The sequence below is a fragment of the Siphateles boraxobius genome, unplaced genomic scaffold (genome assembly GCF_051911475.1).
Source record: "Siphateles boraxobius isolate OS27281-9 unplaced genomic scaffold, OSU_SipBor_1 7, whole genome shotgun sequence".
NCBI classification, from domain to species: Eukaryota; Metazoa; Chordata; class Actinopteri; order Cypriniformes; family Leuciscidae; genus Siphateles; species Siphateles boraxobius.
In genome coordinates, this window is record NW_027509197.1 from 8,402,914 (window position 1) to 8,428,241 (window position 25,328).

The 25,328-nt window shown below is 39.2% G+C and overlaps 1 protein-coding gene across 1 annotated transcript; it reads left to right on the plus strand.

Moving 5' to 3' along the window:
• Positions 1 to 315: 315 nt before the first annotated feature.
• Positions 316 to 8,784, plus strand: LOC143723862 (nectin-3-like protein). The gene is made up of 5 exons (XM_077216693.1): positions 316 to 687; positions 2,125 to 2,436; positions 3,630 to 3,738; positions 8,247 to 8,395; positions 8,577 to 8,784. The coding sequence occupies exons 1-5, from the start codon at positions 621 to 623 to the stop codon at positions 8,609 to 8,611; spliced, it is 672 nt and encodes a 223-aa protein (XP_077072808.1). The 5' UTR covers positions 316 to 620; the 3' UTR covers positions 8,612 to 8,784.
• The last annotated feature ends 16,544 nt before the right edge of the window (positions 8,785 to 25,328 follow it).

Genomic DNA, 25,328 nt, shown 5'->3' on the forward strand with positions numbered 1-25,328 from the left:
CCCCCCCAGCCCTACCTTAAAAATGTTTTACCACCCCCACCCCCAAACTTTAACAAACATAAACGGAAAGATTAAAAAAAAATTTAAAAAGAAACGTGCAATGAAAAACACCTGGAATAGTTTCACTTTGTAATGTCATTATTTCATATAACAGTAAGAGAGAATAATAATACAGTGTTATTATAATATAATAATAATATTACAGTGATAATATTACAGCTTTGAATGAGCGATATATAAAAGCGCATATATATATGACTGCTTTTGACAGCGCCTCACGTCACGAGCTCAGCTTCTTGTTCGTCTTTACGCACTGCAGCTGAGTGGCGAGTTCACAGTAGCAGCTTGAGTTTCGGTCCTCTGAAGAGGTGCTTTTCTTCAGCGAGCAACTTCTTTGTTGGGACTCTCTCTCTCTCTCTCTCTCTTTCTCTCTCTCTCTCTCTCTCTCTCTCTCTCTCTCTCTCTCTCTCTCTCTATATATATATATATATATCCAACTCCGCCCTGAATTCAATCCTTACCGGGGTGAAGCTTAACGGAGGTGACAATATAGCCTATGATCATAATGTGACACTTTCTTTAGGCTATAGGCTAAACGCGGATGAGGTGCCATATAAGACATGTTTTGCTGTCACTTTATTACGACTGTTATTGTTTCGTATTTTCTTCTCACCAGTAAGACAGAAGGTAAGCGATTATTATTTATTTTTTTTAGTTTAGTTTTCTTTTTGAATGGTGAAGTTACACACAACACCATTTATAGAGAGCTTATTAAGGTGCGGTGGAGCCGCGTTTTGCGCGAAGTGAAGGGATTCGGAACCTTCGATCACCGATCGATCACCATACTGTCTACCGCTCTTCTTGTTTCAAAATGAATTTGATGCGAAAGTATGACATTTTAAATAAAATATTTAATATTACTTAAAAATATTGATATAGCCTATATGGAAAGTAGCCTATTTGTATGATGAAAAGTATTGTAACGACGTAGACACGACAGGGCTGTAGCAACGTTGTTGCGCGACATTCAGCAACTGAGAGACGACGTTCTGACAATTTATTTGTTTTATTCTAGATATAGGCCTATATCCCCCATTTACCATTTTATGTTTTGAGGTTAATTTTTAGTTAGTCAGATGTTAGATTTATATTTTTTATAATTATTTAACAATTACATTATGTTTACCCTTAATCTTAATGGGGCTATCAGAAAATTAGCCAAATCAACACCTGCAAGTGCACACTTTGAAGAGAAAAAATGACAGAAGGTTACGTTAATTCGAATTGATTAAAACTGCATATGGTAATCAAATTGGACTTCCAAAAATCATAGGCCTACATTTGAAAATAATAATAATAATAATAATAATAATAATATACACATTTATTTTAAGTATAATAAATAAAACTTAAAAAGCAAAGATAAGAACATTTTAAATATAATTTTTTCCTGTTAAATAACAGTGTTCCATAACACTGACTTCGATGTGTAAATGGGGACAGTGGAGTTAGATGAGCCAGTGTGTAAGTTGACCCACCCCCTGTACCTTGGCAACTGTACACTATTATTATTGTGTGACCATATATATATGCTCTAAAAATATACATTAGTCCACTTTCCTAACTTAATGGAAATGTTAGCAAAACATTCTAAGAACTTGTTTTTGTTAGATGGGAACATCCTTAAAAAGTATAAATCATAAACGTAAAACATCTTTAACACATTTTACTAATATCTATTTAACATCTGACAGGAAACGGCCAATAAAAATTCCACATGAGCAAACGCTTTCATTTACAAGTGTTTATTATTTGTTTAAAACCGGGATGGGCAAACACAGTCCTGGATGGGCATTGTCGTGCAGAGTTTAGCTCCAACCCTACAGTATATTCAAACACACCAGAACCAGCTAATCAAGTCCTTTATGATTACTATAAAAGGAGCAGGTGAGTTTTACCAGGATTAGAGCTAAAGTACAGTAACCCTCTGCAGGGCAGTAGAGTTTGACCAGAGCTTGACCAGCCAATTAAAACTATCAAAAGATCCCTTTTTTTCTACTTAAAATGCGCTAAACGATTTTATTGACTGATTTGACTGATCTAGTTATTCATGGTCCCCACCAGCAACGAGTCCCGTGAATGTGAGCGTGACTGTGGATTCAGTCCCTGTGGCTGGACGCTCTGAGGTTACTTTGGCGACCTGCACAGCTTCCACAGAGCAGTTTGCTGCTGAGGTGTCATGGCATTTGGGCACTTTATCTGATTCTGTGAAGCTATCGACCAGCACTGTGAAACATCTGGATGGGATGTTTACTGTCAAAAGCAGTCTGATTGGTAATCCAACTGTACAGATGAATCAACAGCTTGTCAAGTGTGTGATCAGACATGCTATGTTGAAAGAGGAACTGAAGATTGATCACAAGATCGTTGTGCACTGTAAGTGACATGAGTCTTTGTATGACACAAACTGCACACATCTCTGACACTAAAGGGCCAATTCCTGCCTCAGCTGGTTAATTGGTAATTAAAGGGGAAGTGACATAAAAACAATGACACATTTTCCACTGATCCATAATAAACAGAATAACTTTAAATAAAATTGTCTGCTAAATTAAAGTACAAATGGTTTGATCAAGTTTTAATTTGACTAAAAATTGTATTGTACATGTACATGTACATTGTATTATGTACACTTAGTATTTCCTAAAGAAAGAAGAAGAACACTTTACCATACTTTTAAAAAGAGTACTTATTGCAGAAATAAAATACATAATTGCGAACTGAATTAAATATTTTTGGGGCACTTAATTGCCTGCTATTTAATAATAAATAAAAATGTATTCTAATTTGAATTTATATTAAATGCAATTAGTGGAACTTAAGAGTGTTTTGACCCACTTAAGAAGGACTTAAATGCATATTTGTTTACATATTTATATACATAATTTATTCATAATTGCTTCTATTGTCTTTAAAATATGGTTAAATGTACTGACAAGTAGGCCTATTTATGGTGAACCAAAATATAATTTCATTTCTTTTGTATGTCATGTATATTTGTAACTATATATTCGCAATGAACTAGCAATTTAGTCCATTTAAAATACATATATTGTAAATGTAATATCAAATAACACACTACAGTTAAAATTATAATTAAGGAATTCAGTTTGTGCTTTAGTATGTTAGACAACACGTCAAAATAAGTGTACTTCTTTAAAGCAAAATTATTTAAAGTGTACTTTAAAGTTAAATTTTTAATTTGAAATTACTGTTCACCTTAAAAATGAAAAGTGTAAACCTTAAGTATGCTAAGTAGCCTATTATTTAATTAATATATTATCTATGAGTAGTTTAAAAAAGACTTTTAAGATTTGAATTACAGTACAAGTGCACATTCAATACAATTATGCATACTTCTTTTTCACAAGCATTGTATTCTCATTTTACATAGGCATATACTGTAAGTGTTGATTTATCTTTTTAACCAGCAGTTTACATATTTATTATTTGATTTATTAATTGGTTGTTGATTGGTAATTTAATCTGTTTGCACAACTGTATACAGGAATTTGTTTAGCTGGAATGTATGTGAGAACTTTGAAGGCATATGTTTGTGTGTTTTAAAGATCCCCCTCAGTTGGTCTTTGTGATACCTTTCCAAAATCTCTCTAATACTGAGGTGTATCAGTGTGAGGCAGATGCCAATCCTCCAGCTACACACTTCAGATGGCACAGGTAGGAAATATAATATGCAAGTAGAGATGATGTGACTCAAATATAATTATTTTGGTTAATTATCAACACTTCAAAAGAAAAAAAAAGTTTTGTCATGTACAGCATTTACCATAATGTATGATTATATAAAGGTAAAAAAAAAAAGTAAAAGCAGAGCTAAAAGATCATAAATATATCTCATTCTAATGGGATTAAATAACAAAATTTGATCCAACTAATATTGGGGTAAATTAATTTTAATTGGTGAAAAATAGGAAAAAGTTCTGTATTTTGGCATAGTATACTCACCTTTTTTTCCAACATTTTGTATGAAAAGGATCTCAATTGTTGTTGACCTGAAAAATCAAGTTTAAAAAACTGGGGTTCTCTTACGAGAGGTTCTCTCGTATTGCGTAAGCTAGCTTACGATACGGGTAAAGTCATCTTTTCTCGAGATATTGAAGCCAAAAATTATCCTTAATTTTGCATTTATTGTCAACGCAGTGCAGCAGCCAGCAGACCTAGAGCAGGCCATCTTGCGTGCTCATTGGCTGCCATGCGGCAACTGATGCAGCCTACCACTGAGCTTGGTGCGTGTGATGTCACGCCCAATGAGGGCGCTTTGCGCCCTCTACGCCTCACAGCCCGCCAAAATGGGGGCGGCTCAGCGTATAAAAGTCAGGCTCAGAGGCTGCGTCACTGATTTCATCATTTTCAGCGAAGCTCTCCGCATCGCTGGACTTTGAGAGAAGTTTTTCCGCCGTCGAATCTAGCGACCAGCAATCTTTGGAAAGCGCCTGAGGAAGCTGGCCGTCTTCGCCACCTTCAGCCTTCCGTGCCCGCTACTCCATCCGGCGTCGAGTATCCTTTATAATGCATTATCCTGTGAGTGTTCGCCGCTGCGACACTCTCTCTCTCTAAAAGAGCGCGAGCGTTTTTCTCAAAATGCCTCGCCTTCCCTGCGGCTCGTGCAGAGCCCCGCTCAGCACCGGAGACCGCCATGTGATTTGCGCTCTCTGTCTGGGTCCAGACCACGCAGGCCTCAACCTGGATTTGGGAGGCTGCGTGCACTGTGAAACGCTTCCGCTGTCGACCCTGCGGGTTCGACTCGAAGCTTTCACCACGGACGCTGTCACTCTGCCCTCTGGACCGCGCAACAAGGAGCGCCGCTCACAGAGACCACCGGAGCCTGAGGTCACACTGGAATATAACCCCGTGTCTCTCACACTCACAGAGCCCACTCTCATAAAGCTAGCAAGTGCCGCTCGAGTGCTAGATGTAGGAAATGTGCCCACAACCCTGTGCTCACGCCTACTCTATGCACGCTCTGTCACACGGCCATAACAACCTCATATCAGTCAGGTTACGAATTTAAGTTACGTGCCCGCTTACGAGCGCTCACGCTTACTAGTAACGCCCGGCGCTGCTCGCGCATCACAAAGTTATCTCAAAACGTTCCCTGTTCAAAGCAACCGGGACGTCACATGTGAAACAGCCAGCCATAGCTGTCAGCGAGCCGCCGTATTCAAGCACAGAGAGCGCGCGCCCCGCGTCCATACCTCCGGTTCAGTTTTCCAAGCCCACTAAGCGTGGCGATCGGAACCCGGAGTCTATTCTGCCCATGGCTATGAATGTAAGTTACGTGCCCGCTCATGAGCGCTCACACTTACAAATGAACGCCCGGCGCTGCTCGCGCATCACAAAGTTATCTCAAACGTTCCTCGTTCAAGGCAACCGGGACGTCACATGTGAAACAGCCAGCCATAGCTGTCAGCGAGCCGCCGTATTACGCGCGCCCATACCTCCGGTTCAGTTTCAGAGCCCACGAAGTGTGGCGATCGGAACACGGAGGCTTTTCTGCCCATGGCTATGAATGTAAGTCTCGTGCCCGCTTACGAGCGCTCACGCTTACTTATAAACGCCTGGTGCTTCACAAGAAGGGTATAATGTCTGGTTATCTGGCTCAGGCCGATGGTGTCATAAGTGTAGATAAGGTGCCCACATCTCAGTGTTCACCCCATACACACAAGCACTATACCTGTGTCTCTCGCTCTCACAGAGCCCACTCTCTTAAAGCTGGCGAATGCCGCTTGAGTGTTAGATGTAGGATACGTTCCCACAACTACGTGCCCACGCCTACTATCTGGCCGCTCTGTTGCACGGCCACAACTGCCTCACAGCGGCCAAGTTATGAATGTAAGTCACGTGCCCGCTCACGAGCGCTCACACTTACTGACAAACACTTTGGCCCAGGCTTCGCTCGCACTAAATATCGTCACAAAATGTTCCCCATTCCCAGTAATCGGGTCATCTCAAGTGATACAGACAATCACAGCTGTCAGCGAGCCGCCGTTCCCGAGATCAGATGGTGAGCACGCCCCCGCACACACCTCCGGTTCAGTTTCCCGAGCCCGCAAAGTGCGGTGATCAGAACCCGGAGTCCATTCTGCCCCTAGCTATACATGTAGAAGCATGGAAGGCTATTCAAGGTGTGTCAGAATGGGTGCTGAGCACAATAAGACAGGGCTATTCGCTTCAGTTCGCTCGCCGTCCCCCTCACTTTCGAGCACGGAACGAGACGAAAGTGAAAGCGGATGTAGCGCATCTACTCCGCGCAGAAATAGCCAAACTGTTGTGCAAAGGGGCCATAGAACCAGTACCTCCTTCTCTGAGCTAGTCAGGCTTTTAAAGCCGTTATTTTCTCGTACCCAAGAAGGATGGAGCTCTAAGACCTATCTTAGATCTGAGCTATTTGAACAAAGCTCTCATGAGATGGCCGTTCAAAATGCTCACAGCCAGACAAATCCTCGCGCAAATTCGCCTGATGGGCTGGTTTATCTCTCTCGATCTGAAAGATGCATACTTTCAGATCCCGATAGTCCCCGTCACAGGCCATTCTTGTGATTCGCCTTCGACGGTCGGGCATATCAATACACCCTCCTCCCGTTCGGCCTGTCTTTGGCACCCCGTACATTTACGAAGTGTATGGATGCGGCTCTCACCCCCTTGAGAGTGAAATGGCTGCAAATTCTGAACTATTTGGACGATTGGCTGATTTTAGCACAGTCAGAGATAGAACTGTTATCTCACAGAACAGTGCTTCTCAGCCATCTGGAAAGCTTGGGCCTCACGGTCGACTGGACCAATAGCTCATTATTGCCCAGTCAGTCAGTTTCCTTTCTAGGAATAGAACTGGACTCTGTGGCTGTGTTCGACACCTGGCCGCGTCTTTCCAGGTGGGCAGCATCACATCCCTGAAGACACTCCAGAGGATGCTAGTCTGTATGGCCCCGTCTCATAAATGAACCGAAAACTGACAGAAAACACTAGTTTATTAATAAACAATTCAAATGTTTAATGCACAATCCTTACTTTGGCCGGTTCTTTGCGAAAAGCTGGCAATATAAAAATGCTGTCATTATAAAAGGTTTCTAGTGTCAATGTATTGCTTGTTTTTCTGTTTACATTTCATGTTGTGACACTTCTCTTCTCTCGAACATAATGCTGGTACTTCAGAGCGACCAAAGCGTCAACAAGCTTTAACAAGCGTCAACAAGCTTCAACAAGCTTCCCTGTACTTTTTGACAAGCGTCCTCGACAGGGCGGCCAGAGTTTCTTTGCCGTTCAAGTCGGCGGCGGTGTGAACGTACAGTTATGCTTCTTGCGCGGACTTTTGGGACTGGTGTCAAGGCGCAATGAATGAAATGAACAAATGGTAATTAAATAGAACCCCTAGGTGAAATGAACGAGGGAGAGGATGCACAACATGTGAATTCATCCACTCCCAAAATACTAGTACTGGCTGGTGAACTGGAAGAATAGAGTAAACATTAAAGTTACTTATACAATGTGTATCTGATATTAATAAAACGTGTCGAATTATAATGGAAAGGATTATTATTACCTCTTCCATAAACATCAGTGTGTATATTACAAACTGTATTGTTTTTTTTAGTACTTGTGTAAATTTAGGGGGTGGCCGTGCCCCCCCTGTTCCAACGTCTATGCACCCATCTCATTAGGTGATGTTAATATTTAATATAAAATAATATAATGGTTGTTTTGACTGTTGTGTTATTTTGTGTTGTAAGTATGCCTATTAGTGCATGTGCACAGTTTCACGCAATGTTTGTATACTTTAACCACCTCCGAGGATATAGGGGTTGCGAATCACTGCACCATTATTTTGGGGGTCATGGGCTGAAAAGTTTGGGAACCCCTGCTGTAGATCCTTGAGCATCACTAACATGTACAGTAATGCATGGTAATAAATATAGTAACAGAAACATGGTTAAATGGGGAAAGGAATTGCATCCAATCATTTGGATATTAGTGGATATCTAGGCACAATTTTGCTTACTCAAAAAAGAGCTAAGAGTAACCTGACAACAGGCCCTAATATTTCACTCAGTCTTTTGCCAGGTTTTGTAAATTACTAAGCATTCAGATGGCAGCATGCATTTTCATCCTACAGTCTAAAAACCAGCAGACTGCACTTATCTGATTTCATATTCTTTTTAATTGAGCAGCACACACCAGATTATCCCCAATGATGCCATCAAAACAGAAGGGAATAAACTCTTCTTCTTGAAACTGACATCTGACCTCAGTGGCCTGTATATCTGTGAAGCTTCAAACGAGTATGGTGCAGGAATCGGCTCACTCTACTGGCAAAAAGGTGAATTCCTTTTGCTTACTTTACAAAAACAATATTTATCAAGAGATTGAGATAATGGTAATGTGGAATGTCTGACATAACCCACACATTTTATTTTATTTTTGAGAGTGAATGTTTTGATGAAAGAAGATAAAGCAGTTTGTTAGACTAGAGTATTTATCATGGATTATCTCTTTTCTAGGAGAAAAGACAGAAGCCTACCATTCTGAGCTTTGAGTCCTTCATCCTGGATGTTATCTGGATGAAACTTCATCATGGATATAATAAAACATATTTACCATAATTATAATATCAGGTTAGAAGAACAATATATTAATTTAATTATTTGTTTAATGAGCAAGAAATTGTGCTTAATTTAAGAATCTTAAAATAAACTTTCTTCAAGTTATGACTTTTTTGTTTTGTTTAAATTTTTCACAATGATCTTAGACTTTGGACCCCACTGTTGTTAGCAAGGTTGCAGACAGACAGATGAAGATCAGGATATAGTTCAAATGCAGGGTTTAATAATAATCCTACAGGCAAAATAACAGAAGATAATGGCAACCCATTCACAAACACTAACTCAAACAAGACTAGACAGACACTAAGTGAAGCAGTGTCCATGGAAACTGATGAGTGGCGGGAATCTCAAACAAAGAAACAAATGTGGCTAATGAATACAAACTAAAAGTCCATGAAAATGAAAACTAAGAACAAACAACTGAATATGTGTAACAACTGTATACAGTAGATATAGAATTCATTAAATTGCTCCAGCATCAACGTGACCCTATAAAGGACAAGCCGTTTCGAAAATAGATGGTGTGATGGATTTTTTTAATAAAATAGTAAACTTATCATAATTGGAACATCTAACATCACTTCTCCTACAAGCCTAACATTCTAACACTCAAAGAGCAAAATTTAAGGTTGATGTGTTAAAACCAATGGAAACTGAGATGCTGGCTAGATAACATCAACAATATAAAAGTATATAACAGTCTCATGACATATTGAGTAATGAAATAGAATAGAATAGAATAGAATAGAGCTTTATTGTCATTGTAAACAACAAGACTACAAAAAGTCACCATGCTTAGCAAACACCAAACATTAGAAGACAATAACACAAGGGGTTAATATAAAATTTAAAAAAATAACATAAGATAGGATTAAATAACAAGAAATTAGATAAGTAAACATGGGATGAAAAAGAGCATCAATATACAATGATGTGATTAACATGTTATTAACATTAACATGTTCAGTATTGTCACAGCTGTATGGAACCTAGCTATATGAAATATTAATATCAATAATAACTTGTTATGATTAATTATGAATATTTGGGTCAGTTAATTGGATTAACTTGACATGGCTAAATTAATATTACAATCAATTAATCAGTTTGTCCAACGAACTCTTTTGATTATTAATTTATTCTAAGAAAAGGGTATCCTCCCTGGCCACAGAAGAATAATTATTTCTTAGGATGTACAGCGTTATGAGCATGTAGCAAGAACAAACCGTGAAGGGACTTCGTATTGCAAGCGAATCAGAACCAAATACATAAAGTGCATAAGTTTTATTAACTAAATCATAAACATAAATAAACTAAACACACATATATACAGAAATAGGCTAGTGATAAGATTAAATTGGAAACTGGAAAAAGGGACTATGAGAAGAACCATCAGAATTTCATTTTCACATTTCATTGAATTGAATACTTGCATTTGTAGTGGGAACAATTCTTGAAGTTGTTGAAATTTTAAGTCGTTGATGGTTCAAGCTGTGTCAAGTGGAAGTTGGTTGAGAGTTCTCTTTCTCCAGGAACGCATGGCTGGTTTGTTCAAGGCCTGAGGCCCTGTTGAGGCCATGCCGAGCACCCAGGAGAAGTGAGGAAGTCGGAAGGATGGGTGATTGGAGTCGTTGTTGGTTGGAGTCTTTGTTCAAAAACTCCTGAGATTGTCCTTTGTTCTTTGTGAGAGAGTCATCTCTCTCCTGCCTGAGCCCATATCTGGTTGGAATCGAGGCCTGCTGGGCCCTGGGGCCCCCGTGGAGGGGGAGGGGGTTCCCCAGAATCACCAGAACAGTGTTGCGGCTGGATGAAAGAACTAAGAGAGGCAGGTCACATGTGGACTGTCTCTAATAAAGCCTGGAAAAGATCCTCCCCTAAGGGTTGAACTCGACCAATCGAAAAGGTGACATGTCTGAGAGGGAAAGTGGCTCTTAGTTGATTTATGGGTCTTTGTCCCTAGCAAGATTATACCTTCATAAATACCCAGATAGCTATACCACATCCACACTGCATTCTAGAAGAAGGTGATGTACATCAAAGTGTGAGTCATAAAATGAGGATTAATTAGGTAGGAGGCATGATACAGGTGAGGTTACATTGATCGTTACTTGGTTGTATACCAGGATACATACCATAATATATACCTAATAGTACAAGAGACAGTAAACCATTTACACTGTTTCTTTCACAGTTTTATGCATGCTCATTTATAGATCAGTTAGTCTATGATTAATGCAGCAAAGTCTGTTTTAAAGAGGGTTTCTGTCTTCCATAGTCTCTCTCTTGAGTATGTGGCCACATTCCTCGGAGGTCGTAAAATCTCCTTATCATGCCCTGTAACATGACACTGTTTCTGCCCTTGTGTTTGTTCATTTGGGCTGTTAGTTTTGGAGTTTCATAAACCTTTGTATATAATGAATAATTAGTGTGTGTCTTATTGGTTCATACCCTACACAGCCCTGGGAAAGAAACTATTTTTCTTCCTCGAAGTCCAAGCAGTGATATTCCCGTATCCCATATGGCAGAAGGTTAAACAGGTGATGGCTTGGATGAGATGGGTCTTTTATTAAAAGTTTAAAAAATAGATATAATACAGATGAGCAAACGATAAAGCTTGGGTTGCTGAATATTCGATCCCTTACTTCAAAAGCGCTCATAGTTAATGATATGATTTCAGATTATAACCTAGATGTGCTGTGTATGACAGAAACCTGGCTAAAACCAGACGATTACATTGCATAAGAGCATAAGCATAAGAGTTGAAATTCTGCAGCAGAGCGACGACATCTCAGATCATTATCTAGTCTCATGTAAATTGCATTTAGCCAAGGCTGCAGAGCCAACTCCATGTTACAAATATGTTAGACCTATCACTTCTGCCAGTAAAGATTGCTTTATCAATAATCTTCCTAATCAGTTTCATCATCTCAGCATCCCAGATTGCTTAGCAGAACTTGATATTAGAACAGAAACTTTTAAATCTCTCCTTTCCAGCACTTTAGACACAGTTGCTCCGTTGCGCTTAAAGAACATTAAAGAAAATAGTCCAACGCCGTGGTACAACGAGCACACCCGGGCCCTTAAGAGAGCAGCCAGAAAAATTGAGCGCAACTGGAAGAAAACAAAACTAGAGGTATTTCGGATTTCATGGAAGGAGAGCTCGATTGCTTACAGAGAGGCTTTAAAAGCTGCTAGATCTGCTTATTTTTCAACCCTATTATAAGAAAATAAATACTAAGACTAAGCTACTGAAAGAGATGCTTCCAGAAGTCATAGATCCTCTTCTTAACATCATTAATTTGTCTTTGTCTCTAGGATACGTACCAAAAACCTTTAAGCTGGCTATGATTAAACCGCTTGTTAAAAAACGCAACTTGATCCTACACAGAATTAGTCAATTACAGGCCGATCTCAAATCTACCTTTTCTGTCAAAGATACTAGAAAAGGCAGTATTCTCACAACTGTGTTCCTTTCTTGAAAGAAATGAAATCTGCAAGGATTTCCAGTCAGGATTTAGACCGCACCATAGCACTGAGACAGCTCTCATTAGAGTCACAAATGATTTGCTCTTATCATCCGATCGTGGTTGTATCTCTCTATTAGTTACTTGATCTTAGTGCTGCATTTGACACCATTGACCACAACATTCTCTTAAATAGACTAGAAAACTATGTTGGCATTAGTGGAATTGCATTAGCATGGTTTAAATCATATTTATCTGACCGCTATCAGTTTGTAGGACTAAATGAAGAGATGTTTTATCGTTCAAAAGTTCAGTATGGCGTACTACAATGCTCAGTACTAGGACAGCTGCTGTTCACTCTGTACATGCTACCTTTAGGAGATATCATTAGGAAACATGGAAATAGCTTTCACTGTAATGCTGATGATACTCAGCTCTATATTTCGAACGAAACTCACCAATTCACAAAATTATCGGAATGCATAGTTGATATAAAAAATTGGTTAGTAATTTCCTACTACTAAATTCTGAAAAAAACAGAGATTCTAATTATTGGACAAAAAACTTCCACACGTAATAACCTAGAATAGTGTCTAACACTTGATGGCTGCTCTGTTAAGTCTTCGTCGTCAGTTAGGAACCTGGGTGTGCTCTTTGATACCAATCTTTCATTTGAAAGTCACGTGTCTAGTGTCTGTAAAACCGCATTTTTCCATCTTAAAAAAATATCTAAATTACGTCATATGCTCTCATTGACAAATGCGGAACAACTAGTTAATGCGTTCATGACATCAAGGCTAGATTATTGTAATGCTTTACTGGGTGGTTGCCCTGCACGCTTAATAAACAAACTACAGCTAGTTCAAAATGCAGCAGCTCGAGTTCTTACCAGAACCAGGAAGTATGACCATATTAGCCCGGTTCTGTCAACACTGCATTGGCTCCCTATTAAACATAGTATACATTTTAAAATATTGCTGATTCCTTACAAAGCACTAAATGGTTAAGCTCCCCAGTACTTGAGCGAGCTCTTAACACATTATAGTCCTTCACGTCTATTGCGATCTCAAAGTTCCGGCCAGTTGATAATACCTAGAATATCTAAATCGACTGCTGGCGGTAGATCCTTTTCCTATTTAGCACCAAAACTTTTGAACAATCTTTCTAACATTGTCCGGGAAGCAGACACAGTCTGTCAGTTCAAAGCTAGACTACAAACACATCTCTTTGACCTAGCATTCACAATCACATAATATATTATCGACTTCTATAATTTCAATATTAGGCTGCATAGAGTAGGTCAGCCGGAACTGGAAACTCTTCCCTTAAATCCTGATGTACTCGTTACATCATAAGAAGAATGGCATCTACGCTAATTTTAGTGTCTTTGTTTATCCCGAGGTTTTCCCGCAGCCTGCCGGATCCAGGCTGTTTCCAGATCTGACGAAGGACCTTCGCCTGGACCTGATGACAATGCAGTGCTGAAGTGCCAACTAGCCTCTCCCTATGGAGGATCCCTATACCACTCTACAGATAAAGCATTGTGGAATTTTTCGGCTTGCGTAACTACCTGAAGTGATAAAATAAAATAAAATTCTGCATCAAAATTCATAGACAAGTCATTTGTTTAGGCATGGTTTGTAAAGAATTACAAACCTGCGCACATATATTCAAACGCACATAACTATAGAATCAATTCTTAATGCGCATGTGAACGCCATCAGCGTCAACACTCTGAGAGAATTTATTGGTAACTGTCATCCCCAACAGAAGACCCGACATTGAGTAACTTTTAATAATTTAATATAGTTTGACCATCCTGCTGATAACTAGTTAAGAATAGATGCAAGCAGGGATTAGAAAGGTATAGTAAAAAGGTGTGAAACATACAGAGATAATAATTTAGATTATAATGGCATCAACACCTAGAGATACCAAGTTAAAGTCAAGTCAAGTCACCTTTATTTATATAGCGCTTTTTACAATACAAATTGTTTCAAAGCAGCTTTACAGAGATAACAGGAAAGTAAAGTTGTAATAGTATTGTTAAATTCAAAATTAAATGTTAAATGTCCCCAACTAAGCAAGCCAGAAGCCAATGGCGAATAAAGGCGGAAAAAAAGGCAACAGTGGCAAGGAACCAAAACTCCATCAGGTGACAGAATGGAGAAAAAAACCTTGGGAGAACCCAGGCTCAGTCAGGGGGCCAGTCCTCCTTTGGCCAACGAACGAACAGTGTATGATTATGATTTAGGTGGCATAATAGGTCAGAAGTCAGATTGGATCAAAACTTTCACAATATTTATGCAGTTCATCTGGTTATGGGTCGGAGTCATCACGCCGGTATGGAGATGAGTTTGTTGAGGTGTCCATGAGGCCTTCACAGTGTTGATGAGGCTGGCACTTCAGGGATGCGTTGTCATCGTGTCCATGTGATGGTCCTTCATCAGATCTGGATATGGCCTGGATCCGGTGGTTTGCGGTAAACCTCGGGATAAACAGAGAGACTAATATTAGCATAGACGCCATCCTTCTTATGATGTACAAAGTACATCAGGATTTATGGGAAGTGTTCCCGGTTCCGGCTGATCTAAACTATGAAGCCTAACTTTGAATTATAGCAATCTATAATGTGTTATGTGTATGCTAAGCCAAAGAGATGTGTTTTTAGTCTAGATTTGAACTGACAGACTGTGTCTGCTTCCTGGACAATGTTAGGAAGATTGTTCCAAAGTTTTGGTGCCAAGTAGGAAAAGGATCTACCGCCAGCAGTTGATTTTGATATTCTAGGTATTATCAACTGGCCAGAATTTTGGGATCGCAATAGACGTGAAGGACTATAATGGATTAAGAGCTCGCTCAAGTACAGGGGAGCTAAACCATTTAGTGCTTTGTAAGTAATCAGCAATATTTTAAAATGTTTACGATGTTTAATAGGGAGCCAATGCAGTGTTGACAGAACCGGGCTAATATGGTCATACTTCCTGGTTCTGGTAAGAACTCTAGCGGCTGTGTTTTGGACCAGCTGTAGTTTGTTTATTAAGCGTGCAGGGCAACCACCCAGTAGAGCATTACAATAATCTAGCCTTGAGGTCATGAACGCATGAACTAATTGTTCCGCATTTGTCAATGATAGCATATGACGTAATTTAGATATATTTTTAAGATGGAAAAATGCGCTTTTACAGATACTAGATACGTGACTTTCAAATGAGAGATTGGTATCAAAGAGCACACCCAGGTTCCTTACTGACGACGAAGACTTGACAGAGCAGCCATCAAGTGTTAAACAGTATTCTAGGTTATTGTGTGTGGAAGTTTTTTGTCCAATAATTAGAAGACATAAATTATTCAGAGGTTGGACAACCCCCCAAAAAATGTGACAAAATGCCTAAAAACAAAATGGCCAGCTGAGAGAACATTTGATGTGGCCATGTGTAGACGATCATCGTTTTCATGATCGATCATCGCTGTCACGGCCGAGTACTCGATCGCTGTTGCACATTTCTAGCACAGATTTCGGAAAATCGCTGGCAATGTGAATTAACCAAAATCAGACGATCCTGAGGCTAATCCCATGACACAATATCAGTGCATTCTCTGTGTGAAAAGGGCTAAACACTAATATACTCACAAATTTGGTGACTGGATGTTTGCTCAATGTCCATGGTCTGGTGTGGCTCAGGGAGCCTTGAAGGTTCGGAGTGCCTTTTTTTATGGTTCTCTTTACTTTTGTGGGCTGGTCTTCTGACCTCAACGTTGGCATGGCTTAAAAGGGTCTCAGTGCTTGATTTACTTGATGTACAACTCTCAGAGAGAACATTCCGGCCTGAGGATAACATAGCAATGCTGTTCTGCTGACTTGAGTGGATCTCAGGAGTGCTGTGGCAATCTGCATACAAGACTGTAACAACTTGGGAGAAGATTGGGACTCTTTTGGGCATGTGGACGAAGGTGACGACTGCTTTGGCCATGTGGGCTAACATCAGAGCTTCTTTGGCCATGTGAATGAAGGTCAGGACTGCTTTGATCATGTGAACAAAGGTCAGTTCTGGCTTCGCCACTAAGGTGGAGGCTGTCTTCTGCAGGAGAAATCTGTTCCCTAGAGATCACTGGAGCATAAGGCAAAGCATACCTCCTGCAAAATACAAAAAATCTTAGTCCTTTAACATCTTTGATAAAATGCACTGTAATTTAAAAAGGCTGAATTTTTTTCTTTGACTTTGTTCCTTTAATGCCTTTCATCTCCTCATTGCGGCGGTCAGGAGTACTGTGGAAGAGCTTAGGGCAGTTTGGCTTTCCTGGGTCTAATTTGTTGGCATGTCTTGCAATTTTCTGAGCATCAGGTATAGAATACCTTCTGCTTAAAAGTACAAAATATCTTAGTCATTTATCTGCTGTGATAAAATACATTATCATTATAAAAAGCAGAAGCTTCCTACCCTTTTCTTGATTTTGGTTCTTTCAGGTGCTCTTCCATCGCATTATCATCGTCGTCGTCTTCTCCAGGAAAAAGAATGTTCTTGGGTCTAACATCACATTTATCAATTTCAAGATAGGCTTTTATTTGTAAATGTGGTGAAAAACAATAAACAAACAAACTAAAATCTTACATTCTTTTTCTTTGAAATGTAATTGGTGAGTCTCCTCCATCGGTCTGATCAATGTCTGTGTGATCAACAGCTAGAGGTAATTTATGTCTAGCTTCCTTGTAGTCATCTGGAAAAACAGCATCACAAAAATAAATTTACAAAGTAAAACTGTGATTTTAACTATTACTTATTACTTTTAACTTATTACATATAACTATTCTATTTGAAGAAAGTGGTGGCAAAACAACTCACTTGAAGTGAAAATAATTCTGGCCTTATGGGGCTTCCAGTCATCTCCAGGACTCTCCTGTGATTTCACAGCTTTTGTTATATCAATCTTATTTGGAGGCCACATGCAATCTCCATTTTTAATCCAGACTGAAGGCACAACTTCAAACTCATTTGTCTTGTCAGACAACAATGTGAAACATCTAAAAAGACAAGAATGATATTCCTCAGCCAACTATTATACACAAGCGTCTTCAGAGTTATTTCTCTTGATGCAGGAGTGGAACAACAACAAATCTGTTTCGGAATGGCAATCTCACATACTTCTGCAGCTTCTTTCCTGTCATGAAACACTTGACATTTGTGGAGAGATTGGAAACCACATAAATTCCCAACTCTTTTGAATCAATAGGATACTTAAAGAAGTGTTCCACCTGTTTATATTCATTGCCCACAAGGTATACTGCACCTTTATCCTCAACAATGTTTTGGACTAAAACCAACTTATTGTAGATTCTGACACAAGAATCTCTCTCATTGAGCTTCACAACTACATCATCAATCGCAAGAACTTTAAATTGATGAGCTTGTTGCGAGAAGCACTCTGGTACTGGCCCATCCATATGTTCTTTATCCAATTTTTTAATTGCCCCTTCTACATCACAACTGCAGTTGCTATTTTCTATCTCTGACAATCTACGCATAACCTGAGTCGAAGGATTGCATGGCCATCGTACCAGTTTTTTGAGTTTTCCTAAGAAATTTTCGAAGGGAAATCCTGATATTAGATCTAGATTGCCATGGATTTTGACATCTTCCCTGAGGTGCACCAGGCCATGAATATTGTAAACAAAAATTGGCGTAGCTCTGTTGCTTTCCACCTACATCGATCTGCCATTGCCCGAGGCCTTCGCGCAAACTCACTTGGAATGTAACTTCTCAGTGCAAGAAGTCTATCTGACACCATGGAAGCTTGAATGGATGATATGCGACAGTGCAAGGGACCGATGGTGCTGATCCACAAGTCTAAAAGACGCCGCATTACACCCAGACAAACCAAGTGCATGTAATCGTGAGGCAAACAAGTGACCATGTCAATGCCAATGTCTGTAAGAGGTGACTGCTGAATGTTGTGTTCTTCATCAGTTGGTTGCCTAAAACTCTCATCAGTTCTGCGCTATGCATTCACCTCAGGAAATGTCATTCGATTTGATTTCCAGACACCTGTTTGGTGACACTTGTCACATCCATGATATCCAGTGTGTGACTTCACACCTCTGATGAAGGCTCGGGCAGGGGTATCGCACATAACAGAAACAACATTCAAAAAGAACGTTTTCTGCTTGAACAGAAACCCATCCCTCAACATTTTTAATTCGTGAACCATATCATGAAGATAATCAGCCAAAGAATTTGGCTTTGAAGTACCACAAAAGAGACCAATCAACACTGGTGCCTTAGTGTGACCTTGCAGCAAACCAATAATCGGCCAAAACTGTGTACTAGTACTCTTGAAGAGTGGTAGTCCATCAAAATTCAACTGTAGTTTGAAGACATGTTTGTCTGCCACAGTATGCCAAACGTTATCAAGGATTTTCCTAACAGAATTCAGAATTCCACAATAATGGAACACACCACCAGCTATACTGCTAATGTTGTATCTTGTTTTTGTTTTCAGCAACGTTTTTCCATCCTTAGGCAGAGAGGAATGATGGACTTTGAGAAGGGTAAGAAGTGCTGACAAAGCAATTAATGAAATTCCAAATTCAATTGCCCAATGTACTAGTGAACTCTGCAAATCTCTCTGACTACAAGGATCTCGAAGATCAGACTGGTCCTCAACAGAAGCTGCAGCCTCTTCATGTACTTCCTTATCCTCAACATCTTCTTCAATATTCTGGTGGTCACTTTCTTCATCACTGATTTTCCATGTCTGATTCCCCCAAAGCATCAACACAAACACTTAACTCCGAATCGTCCCCCACATCCCCCTCCCTATGTTCCACATATTCAGTCAATTCACTGACTAGTTTTAGTGCCCTTCTTCTGGAATTGCTCCTATCATTGTACTTCCATACCTTATCCATACCCTGACTTTACAGGAACCTTCTGTTATTCCTCCTAAAAAAAATACAGATTATTTTGTTTTTAATAGACTATAGTGAAATACCTATAATGAAATACCAGAAAAAGAGAAGCTTTTTTCAGCCTCTGCTTGCATTCTGAAAAAAAAGTCTGTAACAATACAGTTGTAATTGTGAAAGCAAACTAGCTAACAACAATGAAATGATTGGCAGTTTGATGATTAATTAAAACCACTAATTAAAAACAATTAATCATCATTAAAACTCAATACATAGACTGTATTGATGATGCAGTATATTTTATATTTTCGATGCCTAATTACAAATTGTTTAGTTCATTTAAAACTACTTATTATTACTTATTACATTCAAAGTGAAGTAGAATAAAATTATGAATACCCCTTTTTCGAGCATTTACTCAATTTCAACATGACAAATTCCAAAATATTGGTGAAACAATTTTATTTAAATTTTAACAGTTAAAATTCTGGCCTATTTCTGTCCACAGGGTGTACTTCTATTAAAAACGAATTAAATATAATACATATTAGCACCACTAATTAGTATAAACAAAAACAAGCCTAGACTTTTTTATGGCTGCTCTTACTAATGATTTTATCACATTTTATTGGTGTTTTGTGGTACAATATCTGTGTTTTGGTTTTGTCCGCCACCAGAGTTTTCACACGTTGTGCCATATCTCAAACATTATTTATCACAAATTGATTAAAAAATATGCATATGAATTAAATGTTACCTGAACTAATAAACTACATGCACAGATTAAGCATATATGCATTTTGTACTTTATTTTGCTTAATTTCTACCCGTCCCATGGTTTAGCTGTCATTACCAACACGCTATGCATAAAAGCACTTTTTAAACTGTTTTTTTATTCAAAAGTTTATTTGGTAGTGTTGTAAACTTCTTCCTTCTTCAGTGTAGAAAAACTCAGAAGCGAAAACCAGGAGACTTATTTAAGCAGGATTCTTTATTTGCTGTAGCCTGCTTAGTACCCAAGTCAAGTCAAGTCTAGTCTAACTAAGGCAGTATACATTGAGTTCATGTATACATTTCAAGGGGGAGGGATTACATTGTGATGAACAAAGCATGTAAATGAGCTGAGACAACGAGAACAGGAAAAGGCATAGACTTCTCGTACTGAGATGAGACAAATGGTCTCAGTAATAAAATAACAGGTGTTCAAACTTGCTCAGCATGACTCTTTACCCGGTAAACAACGAGAACAGGAAAAGCCTAGCCTTCTCGTACTGAGATGGGACAGTCAGGAATATCCCGCTGGGAACCCCTACCGTTTGCAGAGATTTCCTGGTCTCATCATTTCTAAACTTTCTCAATATAAAATACTATTGTATTGGAAATCTAAATTAAACATTTAAATAAATTTGTAATCCTACATTTCCCCCTTTGAGAGTTCTAAATAACTCTCACAAAATACAAATTGAGACACTTAAAAGTTAAATTCTTGTAACTTGTGATCATTACAGGCTCATGCTTCTGTGTTGCTGTTTCTGCAATTGCATGCTGACACAGAAACAAACATGCAAATTTAGGGTCCGTGAAGTTCTTAAGGGTAATAGTCTTTTCTGTTTGGAACTGTCATTTCTTTGTGAGGGGCGTGAGTCATTTGTTGAATGAAACACTTGATGCTGTGGACGCATAGATAGTACGCTATTAGAAGAAATAACAGCAGAATTGCTATTTCCTTTATCCACAGCCAGGGTTTCCCAATCAAGTTTCCGAACCATGAAAAATTAACTTCAGTCATCTGGTGTAATTTTGCTGAAAGATCAAGAATGTCTTGTTGGATTTTGTTCAAGTTCTCTGTTGGATCCATTAACCCGGTGCAGCACTCAGGTCCGATGATGGTGCAGGCTCCTCCTTGCGTTGCTAGAATGTAATCCAAGGCCACTCTGTTCTGTAAGATCATTATCTTGTGCGAAGCGAGAGTGTCTGTGATGTTACTGGTACGACAATCTTGATCATGTTGATGGATGGCTGAAGGTTTCGTATGTGAGTCTCTGCGTTGTGTATTTTTTTATTTTACTTTTCTTTATCCTTTTGTGATAGTTGGCTCAGAAGTGGGTCAAGTTGTTTCTTGAGGTTTTCTTGTGGCTTCATACGCAGATGACGAGGTCAGTGCGTATGGGTCTCGGGAAGTCATCAGTGGTATCTGCACAGAGTAAGAAAGAAAAAAACAAAAGACAGTAGAGCAGTATTTGTTCAAACACTAGGATTGTGAACTTTTTCTGAGTCTGCTAGACAGTGGAGCCGTATTTGTTCAAACACTAGGGTTGTAAACTTTTCTGAGTCTGCTATTGTTGATTTCCTCTTTCCCTATTTCTTAAACCTTTGACACCTAAGGAACAGTGAGGTAAGGATGGACTAGGATAAGGCCTATGAGGGAAGTCTTCACCCCAGGGTTAACCCCCGAAGCCTGTTGCGTTCGGTTCTTCCCGGGGCTCCTCACTGGTTGCGTGTCCTAACCTATCCCTGTTGGTGGGGGAACAACCTTACAGTGTGTACAATGAGTCCAGGTTTTCCTTCCCTGACACAATACTGCAGCGGCTGTAATCAACATCACTTGATGTGGCCCATGTCACTTTGGTTCTAATGGAGGAAACGTCTTTGTACAGATCAATTATTGATTCAGGAGGCATCATTTTCTTCTGTGCTGCACTACCTGAACAAACTTGTACAGTTGCATAGAAACAAGCCTGTTTAGCTGCCATATCAGCAAGAGCATTACCTTTAGCTTCCGTAGTATTAGTTGTGAGATGTGCTTTCACTTTGATCACTGCTAATTTCTTTGGAAGTTTCATGGAAAACATTAGATCTTTCACTAATTCAGCATGCTTAATGGGGGATCCAGCAGAAGTTAGAAACTGCCTGGTTTGCCAAATGACACCAAAATCATGAATTACCCCAAAAGCATATCTGGAATCTGTGTAAAGATTATCAACTGATCCTGAAGCTAGCGTGCATGCTCTTGTTAGGGCTACTAGTTCTGCAGCTTGAGCTGAAAAATGATCTGGAAGACGTCCTGAAGCTAACACTTCCGTGGTGGACGTTACTGCATAACCTGCTCGTCTGTTACCTTTTTCTTTTACTTCACTCATAGGTGTATATGTAAGCGTAACAAAATCGTGAGTAATTTCTCCTTCATCCTCTAACAAAACTTCAGTCATAGCAGACATCATACATGAGGACGGATTTGTGACAGGTGCACGCTGTAAGACAATATTTGGCATTATTGTGGACACTGCATGAGGGCTTTTTTTACGTTTACAGTCTGACCTAACACTATTAATGATGAAAGGCCTGTGCTGTAAAATAACATTTAAGGCTGTGAGTCTACTTTAACCAGTGTCCCCCAAAGAAAAAAAACTGAGATAGTCACTTTCCTTTTGTTCTATTAAACAAAAAACAGAAGTCTTTTATCTCTGTTGTAAGTTAGTGAGGAAATAAAGCACTCACAGCCCAAATGGTTAACATGTCAACCAGCTGCCCCAGTTTAATGATGAGGGGAGGGGCTGCTTCAGAGTAGCAAGCAGACTGAGTAGGAGCTGAGTAACATTGTTAACTTGTTTAAAGTTCTTTTTGTTTTTCCTGCACTCTTTTCCCCAATGTCCATGTTTACCACAATAATAACAACTACTGCCCTCTCTCTTAGGACATTTGCGTTTCTGTTGATTCTCTGTGTTGACCTTAAAGGATGCTGCTGCAATTTTTACTCTTTCCTTGACATCAGAGTCTCTTTCCCATGCAGCCAAACTGTCTAAGTTGTTTTGTATGGTTCTAGTGGACCATGTTAAGTCTAAGAAAGGCAATGCGTTTCTATGTTTGACAACAGACCATCAAACCATGTGCGAACTAGGGGACCATTATCTTCTAGGACCTTCTCTGAAGTGTCAGCTATACCACTGTATGCTGCTGCTGACTGGCAAAATCTTTGAGTGTACTCACTAACAGTTTCACCCTTCTTCTGTAAACAACTAGTGATCTTCGACCAGTCAATTTTAGGTCCAACAATGTTCTTCAACGCTTTCAGAACTCCCTCTCTCAATTCATCTTTTCTGGCATGTTGTAGTTCAGAAGTAACAGCAGACTCAAAACTGTTGAATTCAGATTCAGTTAGAATTTGTGACATCAGCTGTGTGACTTCTGCCAACGACATGTCGTAAAGACGCATTTTACTGATCAATGCCCTTCTAAATTCAGAAACATCAGTGCGTACTGAAGGTAAGCTTTGGGATAGTCTTTCTATATCTCTAGGTCCGAGTGCTTTGGCAACAGTTTGGTTTTGGACAACAGAAGAGTTGGGAGGAACACTTTCAGTTCCCTCAATTCCCTGAGATATTCTTGCAACACAAACCTTTACTGAATCTACAGGCTTATCAGTTACTGATGGGATGTCTACATCTGTTTCAAAGAATGCTTTTAAGTCAGGATAAGTTTCATCTGACTGTTGGTCTTCTGAGTCACATTTGGTTGAGGCCTTGTTATGGCCCACCTTAGTGTGCATTTGTTTGTTCTGTTCTTTTAATTTAGCTATACACCTAGATTGTTCTTGTGCAATGGATAAGCTAAATTCCCTATGGCAACAGATTATGCCTTTCATGTTTTTCTTTCTGATACATGCACCTAACACCTTCTTGCATTCTTCAATAGACCAAATCTTATCTGGATGAATCTCATATTTCTGTGTTAGTTCTTGTCTAACTTTTTCAGTGACTATTAGATCCATCTGTTCTCCTAACAGTGTTTTAAATTCGCTATCTGACCACAAAGGATTAGCAAGACCACCTTTTTTAGTTGTGGAGATTAGTCTAGCACTTTTCTTAATCATTTTGTGGATTTCTTTGTTACCACACAATCAAAAACACTAAAACTTCTCTGATCAAAAGAGTCTACACTTATGTCACAGATCAAACTGTTGATAAACCTTCCTTGTTACCAACACATCACATTTAACTTCCCTGCCAGAAACAGAGGATGAAACACAAAATATTAGCACGTTACGCTAATCTTCCCTGAAAGAAACGGAAAGGATCTTTCACCTTCCTAACTTTTTAGAGGATAAAACAAAATTACTAGCATGTATTGCTAACTCTTCCCTGCCTGAAACAGAGGATCAAACTTTCCTCTCTAAAAGAAAAACTTTTAAAAGGGTAACCAAAATAAATAGCCTGTAAGACTACCTCTTCTCTGCTTGCACAGAGGCTAACAATATTTTAACTTGAATGCTAAAATCTTCCTTGTCTGCACAGAGGATACCAACAACTTCCCTGACTATTCAGAGGATCAAACTCTCTTCTCTAAAAGAAATTTTTTAGAGGGTAACACCACAAGGTAACAAACAACAAAACAAATAATTAGCAAAATAATACTAATCTTCCCTGCCTGACACAGAGGATATCTTTTCATCTTTAAAAGACAACTTTTAAAGGATAACTTTAGGTTATCAAACACTACAGCTGTCTGATAACTCTTTCTCTGACGGCACAGACGATAATTTTTACTGGTTTTTCAACGGTTCTTTGAATGGAGTGAAACTCACCAAATTATTGTTGTATGGAAAAAATTCCGTCTGGAAACTCAGTCAGAGATCTTTGTTGAGCTTGGTTCTGGAACTCAGTTAGCTTTGTTGAGATCTTTGTTGAGATTCAGTTCTGGAACACAGTCAGCTTTGTTGAGATCTTTGTTGAGATTCAGTTCGCGAACTCAGGCAGCTTTGTTGAGATCTTTCTGGATTCAAAAGATTCAGTCTGGAACTGGAAAGTCAGATCTTTGTTGAGATCTTTGAGCTTTGAAGTTTCAAAAGTTCATTCTTTGTTGAGTTTCAGTTTCTCCATCCGGGTCACAGGCACCATCTGTTGTAAACTTCTTCCTTCTTGAGTGTAGAAAAACTCAGAAGCGAAAACCAGGAGACTTATTTAAGCAGGATTCTTTATTTGCTGTAGTCTGCTCCGTACCCAGGTCAAGTGAAGTCTAGTCTAACTAAGGCAGTATACATTGAGTTCATATATACATTTCAAGGGGGAGGGATTACATTGTGATGAACAAAGCATGTAAATGAGCTGAGACAACGAGAACAGGAAAAGGCATAGACTTCTCGTACTGAGATGAGACAAATGGTCTCAGTAATAAAATAACAGGTGTTCAAACTTGCTCAGCATGACTCTTTACCCGGTAAACAACGAGAACAGGAAAAGCCTAGCCTTCTCGTACTGAGATGGGACAGTCAGGAATATCCCGCTG

Excerpts from the sequence above, each read along its gene's own strand:
- LOC143723862 (XM_077216693.1), top strand. The coding sequence starts at position 621 with ATGTTTTGCTGTCACTTTATTACGACTGTTATTGTTTCGTATTTTCTT. Across the intron at positions 688-2,124 it reads TCTCACCAGTAAGACAGAAG|CAACGAGTCCCGTGAATGTG; the intron begins GTAAGCGATTAT and ends GGTCCCCACCAG. Across the intron at positions 3,739-8,246 it reads ACACACTTCAGATGGCACAG|CACACACCAGATTATCCCCA; the intron begins GTAGGAAATATA and ends TTAATTGAGCAG.